Source organism: Lytechinus variegatus, chromosome 13 (genome assembly GCF_018143015.1).
Source record: "Lytechinus variegatus isolate NC3 chromosome 13, Lvar_3.0, whole genome shotgun sequence".
In the NCBI taxonomy this organism is placed as follows: domain Eukaryota; kingdom Metazoa; phylum Echinodermata; class Echinoidea; order Temnopleuroida; family Toxopneustidae; genus Lytechinus; species Lytechinus variegatus.
Window position 1 is genome coordinate 25,693,812 of NC_054752.1, and position 16,745 is coordinate 25,710,556.

General features: G+C 36.7%; 1 protein-coding gene across 6 annotated transcripts in view; it reads right to left on the reverse strand.

The window, feature by feature from the left end:
• Positions 1-16,745, reverse strand: part of LOC121426244 (natural resistance-associated macrophage protein 2-like) — a 44,422-nt gene that overhangs the window by 23,816 nt on the left and 3,861 nt on the right. For 3 of the 6 annotated variants that reach the window (XM_041622464.1, XM_041622465.1, XM_041622469.1), the window contains exons 2-4: positions 11,414-11,489; positions 8,800-8,887; positions 3,653-3,712 (exon numbers count right to left, since the gene is read on the reverse strand). In XM_041622464.1, the coding sequence (XP_041478398.1) occupies positions 3,653-3,712; positions 8,800-8,887; positions 11,414-11,431 (166 nt within the window). In that variant the 5' untranslated portion in view covers positions 11,432-11,489. The remainder of the gene's footprint in view (positions 1-3,652; positions 3,713-8,799; positions 8,888-11,413; positions 11,490-16,745) is intronic. The other 3 variants (XM_041622467.1, XM_041622466.1, XM_041622468.1) reach the window with 2 other exon arrangements.

The window sequence follows — 16,745 nt, forward strand, 5'->3', positions numbered from 1 at the left end:
TGCGTGGGTTTGTATGTTAGTATGTGACAATCAACAGACTGCGTTCGCAATGACCTTGAATGCACTCTTGCATACAAATTTAAATTCCTATTTAAATGATAAGGATCTACTTTTAGCTGGCATATAAATCAAATAATGAATGTTCTTTTCATTCGTGCAATGAACAGAATTCTTCTATTCAGTGAAAGATTACATGAGTGATCCATTCAGCTTGTCTACGCCTCGTTGACTGGATCATTTCATATTTCACCTCATGAAGTATTCTGTCCATTGCACTCATGAACATTTATTATTTGTATGTACCACAATGCAGCCTATTATAAAGGTTCTCAACAAGAGGTTCAAAATCAAATTTCATTGCCATATCTAATAGTCCATTTATAGTTCTTGAGAAGTGCATGTATCATGTTCATTTGAAAATTGATTTGTACCACCTCCAAATCACACCATGTACAATGCGTTATGTACCATGTACCTGTATCATGTGTACGTACATGTCACACTATACGCCCTTTCACACGGTAAAAATTGTAATTTGAATGATGCCAGTAAAAATAGCACGTGTGAAACCAAACAATAATCACAAATGCTAATCAAAATCACAAATTCAAATATTACTCCGGAGGTGAATTCCAGTTAGTTTCACTCAGATTACAGTACAAAGTTTCCGTGTGAAAGGTTTGATGATTCTAAAGACAAATTGTAATCATCGTTATAATAATAATATTCATGTGGGAAAAGGCCCTAAAGCTCTTGATGAAACATCCCTTAAGGACTTTATCATCATACTAGTAGCTTTTTGAAAAGACATGCAGGATTTTATAATAACAGAGTATTTCCATTCACTATCAGCTTGAGATTATGATATTTGTAAATTGTAGACTAGAATTATCACAAGCAAATATATCCATGTAATTTCTCAGAAAAATAAAAAGGACATCCAATCCTATGGTACTTTGCAAAAAAAATGGCATTTTACACATACATGTAGTTTATAGTACGAAATCAAAGACATGTTTTAGTCATTGTGAAGTCTTTCATCACTTTACAAACTTATGAAACGACCCTGTTGTAAAAATAATGAAGAATAAAGAACAACAAGTGGAATGCCTCTGGCCGTCTCACCTGCATCACGCGGTTCAATATAGCAGCAGTGCTGACTTTGAATACTACTCTAACTCGCACAAGATGTTCAGTGATACATGGTTACTCTTATGTCCAAGTTTAATGAACTAGACCACTTTTTATGAACTAGACCAATAAACTTACAGAGATATGATGGTTATTCAACAAAAAACCCCAACATGGCCAAAGTTCATTGACCTTACATGACCTTTGACCTTGATCATGTGACCTGAAACTCGCACAGGATGTTCAGTGATACTTGATTACTCTTATGTACAAGTTTCATGAATCAGATCCATAAACATTCAAAGTTATGATGGTAATTCAACAGATACACCCAATTCGGCCAAAGTTCATTGACCTTTGACCTTGGTCATGTGACCTGAAATGAGCACAGGATGTTCAGTGATACTTGATTACTCTAACCTGATGAATTACTCCATCAGGCTGAATGTGTCAAGCTCTTGGGTGTGCGCATTCAAAGTAACCTAAAATGGAGTACACACATATCTGAAATTCTCAAAAGTGCCAACCGCAAACTCTACATGCTACGTCTCCTGAAGAAGTTTGCCCTCCCACCCTCTGATCTTCTCACCATATACACCTGCTATGTCAGACCAGTCACAGAGTACGCGGCCCCCGTTTGGAATGCCGGGATTACCAAGGAGGAAGCAAGAAAACTGGAGTCGATACAAAAGCGAGCCCTGCGAGTTGTATTAGGTGAAAGCTATATATCTTACGAGCAGGCACTTTTTGTTCTCAAACTGCCTTCGCTTGCTGATCGACGTAAGGCATTGTCTCTCTCATTCGCGAAGGACCTGGTGAAGCCAACATCCCATTTCTGCCATCTCTTGCCAACCAGAGACTCGAATATTCGATCAACAAGGCATTCTAGACCATACACACTACCCAAATTCAGGACAAACAGATTAAGAGACAGTGCAATCCCATATCTTGTTAAACTATTGAATAATCTTTAATCATTTTCCACACCCAACTTAATGTTTCCTCTATGTCCACTGGATGTTCCCGATTTTGTCTATTGTAACGTACATTTGATAGTCATATTTCAAGAACTCAAGAACTCTGTTCTCTATATGCTTTATTAATTAAACAACTCAGGCACCTCTTTTTTTAATCCAAATAGCCCTTTATTGAAAAAAAAAATAATTTCTTTATGACAAATCATACCTACCTGGATAATTTCATACTTCAAGATGTTATTTTTCGTTATCGTTGAAATTTTCCGAATTACATTAGTTGCACTGGCTTAAAACACGTATTCCAATATAATTTGTTTCTTCCTCTGTTTTCCATTTGTTGCATTATAATTACTATTACGGATGGGTTTTTTTTTCCATGTTTGTTAAATACCCAAACTTTTTAACTTTGTTCCTGTCTCCCTGTCTTCCTCTTTTTCATTCCGTCTTTCGTTCTAACATGTTTTCCTATGTACTTTATTCTTTCTCTGAGGCTTTCTTCTCATATGCTGAGTATTTCAATTTATTTCATATATGTATAATTATTTTGTAGAACAATTTTGATATTTGGCTATTTTGTTCCAATTTGTATATTTTTTAAATGTCTGTATATAAACCATATGTCAACTGAATGTAATTCAGCCTTTGGCTGCGATTTTCAGTGAGTGTTGAAATAAATAAACCATTCAATCAATCAATCAATCAATGTCCAAGTTTCATGAATCAGATCCATAAACTTTCAAAGTTATGATGGGAATTCAACAGATATACCCAATTCGGCCAAAGTTCATTGACCCTAAATGACCTTTGACCTTGGTCATGTGACGTGAAACTCATGCAGGATGTTCAGTGATACTTGATTAACCTTATGTCCAAGTTTCATGAACTAGGTCCATATATTTTCTAAGTTATGATGACATTTCAAAAACTTAACCTCAGGTTAAGATTTCGATGTTGATTCCTCCAACATGGTCTAAGTTCATTGACCCTAAATGACCTTTGACCTTGGTCATGTGACATGAAACTCTAATAGGATGTTCAGTAATACTTGATTAACCTTATGGCCAAGTTTTATGAACTAGGTCCATATACTTTCTAAGTTATGACATCATTTCAAAAACTTAACCTCAGGTTAAGATTTGATGTTGACGCCGCCGCCGCCGTCGGAAAACCGGCGCCTATAGTCTCACTTTGCTTCGCAGGTGAGACACTTTTACAAACATGAAACAACCCATTGTTAAAATGACGAAGAATAAAGAACAAAAATTATAAATCAGTGTAACAGTCACTTTACCCTCTATTATCACAAATATTAGTAAACATAGAAAAGTAGTTAAATGTTTAATAGCTGCACTGTTGTATACAATACTTTGATAAAGGGGCAAGAAACATTATACATGTATATTAATAGTGCAATCCATAGTCACTGTACCACTTCATATTATATTATATTCCAACAGAAACTTTAATTCGATTGATATAGGAGTTGGAGAAAATCCCATGTATATTCTTTATTTTCAAAAAGAAAATAACGTGGAGAAACTTACCTTCTCCCTGAGTTTCTAATGAACCTTGACCCGGTTGTGAAAAAGAAACACCACCACCTCCTGAATGTAAAGTCACATGTATTAATGAAATGGATAGAGTTTGATGAGTGTGGTTTATTACCAAACATACACACCCACATTAGAATGGTCCCCTATTTAAATATTAATCTCATGATATTGCGTGAGAAATGCATCACAGGCGATACCTATTCAGGCGCAGATTCAGAGGACTTCAGACTTTTAGTGGTGCGAATTATTAAAGGTCATCAATCCAAAAAAAAGACATTTTGTATCCTGAAAAGTTTGACACCCCCCCACCCAAAAAAGGTCATCGCTCATTTCACAGGCATGACAGATCGTGCAATGATGAAGACATTCTATGGGGTGCACCATTACACTTTCAATTTTACTGGGTGCACCCCCCGGATCCATACGTGCTGTCTCCAGATCACATGGATCTTTAAGATGATCACAAGCTAGAGCAAGCTACTTTTATAAGAAGATGGAAGGTATAATAATAATATTACAATAATAACATTTGTAGGGCATTTCACATTCTAGGAGTTACATTGCGATAGTGGGCCGATCAACAGATACCCCCAAATGGGCCAAAGTTCATTGATCCTAAATGACCTTTGACCTTGGTCATGTGACATGAAACTCTAATAGGATGTTAAGTAATACATTTGATGTTGACGCCGCTGCCACCGTTGATCACCAAGTGTGTCTCCACGCAAAGACTAGCACATACAAAACTGAGAGGGCCTTCAGTACACAAGGCATGAGTAGGCTGTACATTCAGACCCTAAACACGAGTGAAGGGTTTGCACAGCAGAGTATGTAGGCCTGATGATATGTGACCTTGGATGTACATGTATAGATGTTGTGTACCTAAATGAACTTGATAATGACAGCCGGTACCCAAGGTAGAAGTGGTATGATTTGTAAAAACCATGGTGGTTTATATGTATATGAAGAGCATTTCTTTTTTTCATGTATCGTATACATGCAGAGCTGCCAACCTTTGAAAGTAAAGAGTAGTAATCCCGAAGCTCAAAAGTTAGAATTTTGACAAAAAAGTAATAATTTCATACATGTACATGTATGCACCAATCAAATCGGGTTACACTTCGTAATTCCGAAGGTTCTTTATTCCGAAGGTTCGTAATTCCGAAACACGTAAATTGCCTATACCTCGATGTTCGTTAATCCGAAAACGAAAAAAGGTTCGTTAATCCGAACATTTGTGGCGTAATTCTGACGATTCGTTGTTCCGAAGGTTCGTTGATCCGAAAACGAAATAAGGTTCGTTGTTCCGAAGGTTCGTTAATCCGAAAACGAAATAAGGTTCGTTGTTCCGAAGGTTCGTTAATCCGAAAACGAAAAAAGGTTCGTTGTTCCGAAGGTTCGTTGATCCGAAAACGAAATAAGGTTCGTTGTTCCGAAGGTTCGTTAATCCGAAAACGAAAAAAGGTTCGTTGTTCCGAAGGTTCGTTGATCCGAAAACGAAATAAGGTTCGTTTTTCCGAAGGTGCGTTAATCCGAAAACGAAATAAGGTTCGTTTTTCCGAAGGTTCGTTAATCCGAAAACGAAATAAGGTTCGTTAATCCGAAAACAAAATAAGGTTCGTTAATCCGAAAACAAAATAAGGTTCGTTAATCCGAAAACAAAATAAGGTTCGTTAATCAATGAAAACTGGGAAAGCAGAGGCAGAGGGAGGGGGGCGGGGGACACTGTTGCCGTTCAATTATTATGAGGATGGGAAGGCAAGGGCGGCCGAACGAATTTTCGTTGGGGGTAAAGCCAAAAAATGAAACTCATACGTCAAAATGGGCACTTTGGTGATATTTTCACCTTAAGATTATCATCTGCTTGAAGTCATTGTGTGTTTGATAGTGATTAAGTAGAGAAAAACTTTTTTGAAGTGACTTCTTATTATGGCAAAATGTATATTTAGGCTTTATTTTTCGGGAGAGAGTATAATGAGCGAGCGGCTTGGTAAAACAAATTCAAAGGTGAAGTTGTATAGCGTTTTTTGTGGTCAATTATTCTTAAAATGGCATTATTGCGAGGTGTTGCGAGCGTGAATCACAAGCTAAAACTTAAGGTTATTTCAATAAAAAATGAAAATTAGTTTTTAAAAATCCGAGCAGATTTCTGCTGTCATTAAAAAGATGTGCATCTAACTAAAGAATTAACTCGAGCGCAAAACGCGAGCTTAAACATACTGACCAGAAAAGGAACCTGTTAAAGAAACCGTTTAGTGACCTCTTTATAGGATGCATATTTCACCAATCGAATGAGAGTGCGAAGCGCAAGCTGAAAATTTTAAATATTCCAGCCTGAAAACTTAACTTAACTTGTATACTTTAAAAAGAGTTTTATTTCGAAAAAAACATGAAAAACGGCATATTTATTTTTGAAAAAGGAACTTTCCCATTTTGGAAAATATTAATTCCCTGTTTTTTATTTCATTTTTGATGCCCCCTGCCTCCCTCCTGGCGGATCCAACTTTCGTCAAATAGAGGGGGGCAATTTTTTTAAGCCATATTTTCCTTGATCGGCAGTTTAAAGTTGATTTTTGTTTGTTTCTTTGAAAGAGTAGTCCTAACAGTCAATAATTAGCTTTATCCTTATAAAATAAAGTAAATATGTAATAACAAGATAAACCCTTTTTAAATAATGCGAGCGCAAGCTATATATTTTTTTAATATGATGGGCAATGTGTTTGTGATCTTCAAAGTGAGGTGCCTATGTAACTAAATTTAGATAATAACTGCTAGCAAGAAGCGCGAACAGAATTTTTTAATATATAAGCTCTGACCTGATCTAAGGGGACATTTTAAGAACTTTTTGCAGTTAGCCATGAAGACGATGCGTGTTTTAACCAATGGCGGCGGAACATGTTTTTTTTTGGGGGGGGGGCAAAGCAAAAAAAGGGGCTAGTAGGGGCAATTTGGTGCAACGGATATTTTCACCATTAGATTATCATCTGTGTGAAGAGGTTGTTTTGTAGTAACTAAATTGAGCACAATTTTTTTTTTAAGTGATCACTAAAGTTATATATTTACGTTTCATTTCTGCGAGCGTAGAGAGCAAGCAGTTTGGGGGAAAAAGTCAAATCTGAAGATGTAAAATTCACCTTTTTGGTCAATTACTGTTAAAAGGGCATCCTTGTGAGATGTTGCGAGCGAATCACGTGCTCAAACTTTTGGAAATTTCATGTGGGCCCAGAATGATAATATTGATATAGATATTATTTGCCCAGGGAAGCCACTTCAGTTCTGAAAACTATTCTCCCAGCTATTATTAATTTTTTTACAAGAACGCTTAGAATGTCCAGTTTTGAGGTTGGAAAATCAGAAAAATTTGGCTCACGTTTCTCGCTCGCATCAAGTATTGTTTATTGAGGAACTCATTCTATTCCTGGTTACAAAAAAGAAGTATGAAATGTCCAGTTTTCAGGTTTGAATATCACAAATTTTAAGCCTGCGGTTCGCGCTCTCATTATTTAGTTCGTGAGACATATATTCTATTCATGAGTCACTAAATGCAGTCCTTAAAAGATTACTTTCTGAAGCCTGTTGCATAAAACTTTTTACATGAGAAAACTCTGGTAAAAACTGAAAACTAAGGTTAGTCTGATTTCCGCCATTGACTTTAGCACAGGGCAAAAACTGTAAAAACAACCTGAGTTTCTCAGGTAAAAAGTTTCATGCAACGGGCCCCAGGTCAGTATATAAACAAATTACAGCTCGCCCTCGCATTAATTCTTTTAGAAAGATACACATCTTTCTCACGATTACAAAAAAATGCTCCGAATGCTCACTTCGCATCTTGTTACATGAAATGTCTACTAGTTTTAGCTTGCGATTCGCGCTTTCAACATCTCACAAGGATCATTTCTCGTATTATTTTTATTACCAGCAGAAGCTGTTATTAAAAATGACATCCCCTCCAATACAAATCGTATTATCTAGAGGTTGCTCGCACGCTTCCAACACACTTGATCCTTTGCATCTTTAATTAAACCATTTGCCTAGGCAGCAATTGCTCAGATAAAATCGAAATTAGCCTATGCTTGATCAGGGCGCCTATATTCTTAATGAAATACATGCTTTGGCCCCCAACACACGCATGTATCATCGATCGTTATTACTATCATTGCATAATATCGTTTAATCTTGTAATGACAACATCATTTTTGTTATCAAAATGAATTATTTTCATTTTCGGAAATACGAACCTTATTTAATTTTCGGATTAACGAACCTTATTTCGTTTTCGGATTAACGAACCTTCGGAATTACGAACCTTATTTCGTTTTCGGATTAACGAACCTTCGGAATTACGAACCTTATTTCGTTTTCGGATTAACGAACCTTCGGAATTACGAACCTTATTTTGTTTTCGGATTAACGAACCTTCGGAATTACGAACCTTATTTCGTTTTCGGATAAACGAACCTTCGGAATTACGAACCTTATTTCGTATTGACGAACCTTCGGAATTACGAACCTTCGGAATTACGAACCTTCGGAAATACGAACCTTCGGAATAAACGAACCTTCGGAATTACGAAGCTTCGGAATTACGAATGTATGCGATCAAATCGTTATTATGAATTTCTTTGAAGAGGTAATATAAAGAACAGCATAATGGCATAAATGACATGAAATTGAAAATCATAACAACTTTTCTTAATAGTTGGCAGCTCTGTACATGTACATGGAGGAATTAAATAATTAAACTGTTTTGTTTACCATAATCATACAAACTGTAAAAATTAAAGAGATCAAAAGATTTGTAACTCAAGTTATTAGTGTGAAAATTGATAATTGAATAAAATGAATTAAATTACTTAAAATTTTTACTAAAAATGTTAAATGTGACACTGATTTTACAAACGAAACCTGAACCCTTCACCGAACAACACTGAATAAAAGTTGATTATTATTGTTTGATCAAATATTCAACCCAGTGTTAGTGTGAACATTCATGAAAAAAATAACAGAAATGAACAACATAATCAAAATGTGAAATGGCACAGATTTTACAAAATAAGAAAAAAAGTCTAACAACCCCACACATGTAATTTTAGTTATCGGTCACAGTGCATGCACAGTACACGCATGTAGTCTTTTACCTTCTTCATGAGGCTGTGTGCTTGAGATGTTCTTAGGAACCTGTTCTGTTTGTGAAGGTTCGCCCATGCTTTCTTCTAAAGGCAGCTCCTACCGAGAGGATTTAATAGGGGGAAAGAAGAAGAAAAATGACATTATGTGCTGGTCGGACTCTATGAATAATACCATGTACCTTGTGTATAGAAAATGTGCACATACTGTGCCTGAATAGCCTATGAACAGTAAGTGACGTAATAAAGTTAATCAGGCAAACCAAGTTTGAGGAGGCCACTTTTGTTCAAGGTCTGAATGTAATGTACCGTACATATACACTATTCATAAAATTTGAAGAGAAAAGCAGCCCCAGGATTGCACATATCAAAACATCACAGTTGAATCAGTATCTACATACGAATGCCTTGGTGAAGGATTAAACAACTACATGTACATGTATAGGCAAGACTTCCATATGTCCCCTCCACTAAAATTGAAAAAAAAATATGAAGAAGGTTTATAATGAATTATCTAACACATATCTAAGAGATTTAAGAAGGAAAAATCGGATACATACCAAAACATGGCTTTATTCCATCAAAAATTCAAGTGTGTGTAATTCTCAATGGCATCAGTTTATTTAGTCAGAAAAATAAATACCCAATACTCTTGGAGAATAGACTAGTCGTAATATCGGTTGATAACCGTTATGAAAACCATTGCTTTCAACAATTCCTGCTAGCTCAGTGAGTAAGGCGACAGACTGGAGATGCTTCGTTCTGCAGCGAGAGGTTCGAATCCAAGTTCCCACCCGGAAGTAAGAAGAAATAAGAGATGAAAAAAGAGAAAACAGAAGGGGGTTTTGGAGAAGTATTTTTTTAAATTAGAGGAGGGGACATATGGAAGTCTTTCCCATGTATACATGTTGTTTGCTAACCATATTGATAAAGTACAGAGCTACCAATTCTCACGCATTATGCGTGAGACTCAAGCATTTTGGACTCTTGTTCATCCCCTCAAATCTCTGTCTCACGCAACTATCACAGCCTATCCCCATATACTTTGTACACAATGTCTGTGATCTCACTCAGATTCACAGAAAATCTCACGCATACATTTGTAGCTGGTCTTTGAACTTGGCTTCTCTGAAAGTAGAATTAAAGATGAAACAGAAATTGGGAGTAATTAGAAAACTACACATGTATAATTGGGCATTACAAGAGTATGCTCTATTGGCGCTATGTTTTTCCTCATGCAAGGTACTGTTTTAATGTTTGGTCTAGTCGATTTCAAAACAATAATGATTGGGCTACTTTTTTTAAATGAATTATTTGTCTGGTTTGTGAAATAAAAAAAATCAAACTAAAACTATTGAATGAAATTGAAAATGAGGAAGTACATGTAGCAATGTACATTACACCATCTTTGAAAAAAAGGGGAAATATAATAACACCATCATTCTATACATGTACAAGTAGTGTTGGTTGATTTTTACAGTATCTGTTTTCATCCATTGTTTTTTGGGTTGCTTTATTATTTAATTTGTCTTCAACGACTTTCTAATCATTATTACTATCATGCAATACACTGCATCTCAGTTTTATTTTAGATTCATTCATCTATAAATCTATATTTGTTTGCATTTCTACTTTTATTTATTTTGTCGGGGGGGGGGGGGTCTCCAAACCCTGGCTTCCCAAATTCCCATAAAGTATGCAAGTGAAAGAGGGTATTTCAAAGCAAACTACATCTCCCACTTTTTGATTGTGTGTATGACCCTGAAAACTCTGCACAGTATATGGGAGGGCAGGTGCAATTGTTCACATTTGTAAAAGTTGTACAGCAACATGTACACATGTAGCTGTATTTACATGTAGGGGAAACCCCAGTTTAGCAGGAAATGTACATGTACATTGCTGTGTACCATGCATTCAAAACTCTGAAATAAATCTATTAGGTAAAAAATGTTTCCCTAGAATTGTAATTTAAGGCAAGGTACTATTTCTCCAAGAATATTAATCATACAATGGATCAGTTTTAACATGCAAAAAGCAAAAAAATGGCTCACCTTAATATGACTTCCCTACTATATGAGAATGAATAGTGTCAATGGAACAGGTATAACATGCAGCACACACACAAGACACAACAATAAAACATTTTTCAAAAAAGTATGAGGTGCAATTTGTTTAGAAATGGAAATGACCATGCATCAACAAAATATCAGTCCAAGCAGGCCTGGCACACGTTTTACACGGCATACAGATTTCTGAGAAATGCAGATTAACTACACAAATATCATCAAATTCATGATAGACTTTATAGACAAATTGTATCATAAAGTAGCCTATGACAGTTTTTATATTTCATGCTGTGTATTTCATGCAGACCAGTATCCAGCAATTTTCCACTGTTAATCTTTATATTTTACAGTCAAATAGTCAATGTAGTACACAAAGAATGCTGGAAAGCGGCTGCATATAATATACAAGATTTAATACAATTTTATAATCAAAGGCAATTTTGTGGCTTTCAGAGCCGCTTCCTTAAAATTGTAGAATGTGAGGATTAGCAATGAAACAATTAAGCTGGTGGGAATAAGCACTTGAGTCTATGAATTGTTTTTTTTTTTCAATATTTAACCTGATAATTGTGTTCCATGCCATCCACAGCTTTTCACAGGTAAAACTGGCCAGGGCTCATCCGATCAATGAACTCCCTGAATGAACATGAAAAAGTCCAAAAAGATTAAATATACTGAGCTGCACACAAATGAATGGGTAGAATGTAGTTCAATGAGAGACAAGTGAGATAATGAAACAAGTGCTTTGTATACACAGATGAGAGGGGAGGTGACCCCCCCCCCCCCATTGACCCTTTCTTCAACGCTCCTTTTTGAAGGGGGGGGGTTGTCAGATAATATTATTTGTGGATCAAATATTACTTCTTATTTTTATAACCCATCAGCAAATTTGAGTTCCAGGATATTTCATCTGTAAACTTGGTAAATCCCAATTTCATACAAAATTGTAGCCTTGACTGCCCATACATCAACTCCAAGCAATACATGCAGGAGCTTTAGCCCATTAAAAGGCAATGTTAACATTTCTATATAAAATACCGGGTAGATCTTTCCCTGAGCATATACATGTAGGCCTATGTACATGTATTCTGTGCCAAAATACACGTGTGTCTGTACAGTACCAGTCTACAACCCGGCGGGGAGGGGGGGTGGGGACTCACATATGTTGGTGGTACAAGGATATGCCCCTTTGAAGACCCCCCCCCCACACTTTCTCAGACCTACATGTATATACAATGTACTGTACATAATTTTCAGTTCTCTAGATACCCTGAATGACAAAAGTTAAGTTCAGAAGCCGCCAAGCCCCGCTCACGAGACCCCCTCTACGAGATATCTCAGTTCCCAAGCCCTGCCAAAATTGCGCACTTAAAAGATTCTCACATACATGTATAACCATATACATGTAGATATTAAGTTCCCAAGACCCTGTACGTTACCCTTTTAGTCAGTTCCTTAGACCCCCATTTTAAAGTTTCGTGAGGCATACCCCCATCAAAAAATGATTTTTTTCCCCCTGCCCCCCCCCCCCCAGGTCTACAACCTGCTCAATGATCTCTCCATCTACGCTCAACCTCAGTCTTATTAAAAAGCATTTTTCCCAATTTTACTCCTACCCATGCAGCCACAGTACCAATGAAAATGCAGCTATGAAAAACATAAATGTATCTATAATAAAAGCATCGACCAGTACAATTTTGTTTATATCAACCAATCTATCACAATGATAAGACTGCACAGCACATGTATATCCTACTCATCTGCGTTTGCAATATGATATCAAGTTCATGGTACTTGGTCAAATGAAAAATCTGTATGTTTGCTCAATACTACATGTAGGCATTTATCATTGTAGACGATTTATGTGACCTGGGGAGCATTTCATCAATATTTTCATCCGACAAGTTGTCAGATCTGACATCTTTCCATGATTTTGATTGGCTGAGAGGCACTGTTCCTATGGTAACTGTCGGATAAAATGGGACTTGTCGGATAAAACGTTCGACAAGTCCTTTCATGAAACGCCCCCCTGGGGTCCGTTGCACAAAGAGTTGCGTTTAAATGCAAGTCAACAAATCAATCGCAACTCCAAAATGCGCGCTTTTGATTGGTTGAAAATCAAGTTGCGTTTGATTGCAACTCTTTCACAAATCACCAAAAATTCACACAATGCGAACTACAGTTAGAACTTATCAAGACTGCATTTTGTCAGACAAGACAAATTATGTTCAATCATTTCAATTTTCTGAAAAAAACTGCAAAAATAAATAAAAATGTGGATACAGCCTATAATAACTAAATCACAATTAGATGTTTCTTTATCAAACCTCAGTTCCATTCAGTTATGATTTTTTTTTTTCATTATTAACTTGGGGATCATTTTTCTTTTCACCGGAGTGCTCAAAAACTTTAAATTAGAGTTTTTTTGTGGGCCATCTATTGGCAGGATCTACAATGAGCACTAGCTGGCACTACCGCAGATGTGCACAATATGTATACAGTGCGTCCCGGGGGGGGGGGGCACTCAGTATATAATGCATAGTGGGTATGTGCCGCGGAGGGGACCCCCATTTTTACACTCAAATTTCCGTTCCAAGGCATAGCATTTTCGTCTTATTGAGAAAAAGAACAAAGAAAGCCGCTCCAAGGCATACCATTTTCTTCTTATCGAGAAAAAAAATAAGACAGAAATCCGCTCCAAAGCTTCGCATATTTTTCGTTACGCCGTTCCGGTCGCATTGATCTGCTGCGATTTTGGTGAAAAGCGGCCGCCGAGCGCTGTCCGACCATCGTCTCTGTGCGAGCGCACCCGGCGGAGGCCGCGCTAGCTGCATCATGCACGCTTGCCCGTTCCATAGGGGTGCATACGCAAGTACTCACTTGCTGGCGATCCGTTCCAAGGACCCCCGTTTTCACAAAATTGTAGTTCCGAAGCCCGTTCCGAGGACCCTCCTTTTTACAATAAGCCCGCTCCGGGGCCCCCGTTTTTTGTCTCGCCCGCGGCACACCCCTACCACTTTTTTGGTCGAGTGCCCCCCCCGGGCAGTGCGTCCCCCAAAAAATGTCCCTCTGACATAGGGCCAAATTAATTCCAAGATGATAGAGCTCTCAATTATATGTTCAGCAGTTGGAAGCTCATTTCATGTTCTAAATTCTACAAAAATGTTATTGATCTTGCTTTTTTTTCCATTTTAGTCTGTTTAAAGTTTGTAGCATTGGACTTTGTGGTCTAGTATTAGCATTGGACTGTGGTCTAGTATGAAGCACTGGACTCGTAATCACAAGGTTGTGAGTTTGAATCCCCACTCTGGCATTGTCTTCAATAAAAAAAAGACCTGAGAATAATATCTGTTGTCTATGAGGTCAACCACTATGACTGATGTAAAATGTTCCCTAGGTAATTGATTATATACCAGCTTGGCGTTTACCAGCAAAAGCTGTCCTGTCGAGTTTCTACGGGAGTTACCATAAACAGAAACAGAAAACAGATGTATTTCTGCATTTTACATTCAGGATCTGAGCAGGGGCATTTCCTTAATTCTATCCAGGCTCATCAAATCATAAACTAGGGCATATTCAGAACAACAATAAAGATTTAAAAAAATTGTTTGATGATTATTAAGGGGAATCAGTGCACCAACTTGAAATAAACTGTGAATGACAGATGAGTAAAATAAACTGAACAATGGAGGGGAATCCACAAGTTAATCACACTTTGCGAAAGGAAACTTATCTATGTTCCTTCTTTTGATATATACATTAAAATTAACTTGACTTCAGCAGCTAAACTTATAAAAAGGTACCGGTAATGAAAATTAACATGCGATATTGTTGGAATTAGATACGAAACAGATATGACCTGTTGTCTCCATCTCCCATTATCAAATGTGAAATTAACTGTCAAATGAAGAGCTCACTTGAAAAAAAAGGGTTTAGGTCCATTTTTTATCAAATTTGATTTATTTTTTTCTTTTGTCTCCATGCATCAATGTACAGATTTTATGGTACCAAAGAAAAGTTGATATTAGGAGTGGGCTATAAATGGGTCAAAAATACTTTTTTTTGTAATTCCAATATGGGAACAGTTTTTTTTTATTCCTTGTAATGTATCTCAACATGAAATGACAATATTTTTTGTCTTGGGTCCGAGAAAAAAGTGTGCCGTGCCAAAATCCGAAATGGCCGCCAAAACCACCCAAAATCACAGTTTTGGCCACAACTTCTTTATTTGGTGGTCTTTTTCTTTGGTTTTGGTGTCTATTCATATGTATTTGGGGGCAGGCAATTTCTTTTTCCTATAATTACTACTTTTAAACCATTATTTGTAGAGTTAAAAGGTAATTATACCTAAATTTTTCAATTTTTATAGCCTTTTTCAGCCAAAAAGTAGATTTTATCGTCCTGGGGTTCTTGGATATTAGATGGTACGAGGTCAACAATAGCAAGCAGCTTCATAGAGCTATATCGCTTCTTTTCCTCTAATATTGGTTTTACGGATATTTGTGAAATATATCTTAAATAAAAAAAAAGTTTATTATCCATAGGGGCTATACAGTATACATTGTACTGTACATACCGGTACTGCACTGCATAAATGCATTGGCCACCATGACAAGGCATACATGTATAAAAAATATACATGTAGAAATGAGCTCTTAGGTTTAGAATTAGTTGCCTCAGAAATTGAAGAAATGTTTTGTCTCAGAAACTGAGGAAATGTTTTGTCAAATAAGCTAATTCAGGGGGTGGAGAAAGGTAATTAACCCCACATCATGGCATTTACATGTACATGTACACTGTAGATATTCTGGGCCCCGTTGCATAAAAATTTACCATTATGTTAACTTAATGGTAACTTACATGGAATCCTTGGTTCTGATTGTCTGTTGATCAACATTACCATGATTATATAGCTACCTGACCCCATAAACATAGGCCAGTTTAGACACCACAACCAGGTAAAAAAAGCCTCCAAATGAAGAAGATATGGCTAGTACATGTAGATATGTGATGTACATATGTGATATTTTATGTGCAATTTACGTTGCTGGTTTCATCATGTACATCAGCTGACAAGCAATCAAATTCACAATCTAATTTTAAACCTTAAGAGCTTATTTTCTATGACACTATAGTTTATATACAGGCCTTGTCATATGTCATGGTGGTCAATGCATGGAAATATGCAGTGTAGTATGCAGGATGTCAAATTGTGCGGGAGCGGGGAGCACCGCTCCCAGGAAGCAACAGAAGAAATTGAGGAAATTGTGCCTTCATGAGAAAAAATAAAAATGGGAAAAAGGAGAAGAAAAAAAGAAGAGGAAAAAGGAGAGGAAGAGGAAAAGAAAGAAAAGAGGAAGGCAAGAAAGGGGAAGAGGAGGAGGAGGAAAAAAGAAGGAAAGAGAAAACTTAGAAAAAAGTGCCATATTTTCATTCATTTAGTTACATCTAGACTAGCTTTCAAAACATAGCAGAGTAATTCAGTAATACTGAGCACACTTAATCTGGATTTTTTATACATATTTTACCTTGCACAGTGCCAGTGAGACTAAGAAAAAAGTGCCATATTTTCATTCATTTAGTTACGTCTAGACTAGCTTCCAAAACGTAGCAGAGTAATTCAGTAATACTGAGCACACTTATTCTGGATTTTTTATACATATTTTACCTTGCACAGTGCCAGTGAGGTGAGGACAGGTCTGAGTGAGGAAATTGAGTATAGGCGCAAAACAATGTTATTTATCTATTAATTGATACTTGAGATTCTGATATACATGTACATATCCGATATTATATCCCTTACTTAAGATTGTTGTATTGAGAGTGTACACAAGGAGAATAAGAATAGTTTTACTACGATAAACGTTTGTCGTGATATAGTTCATTTTGATG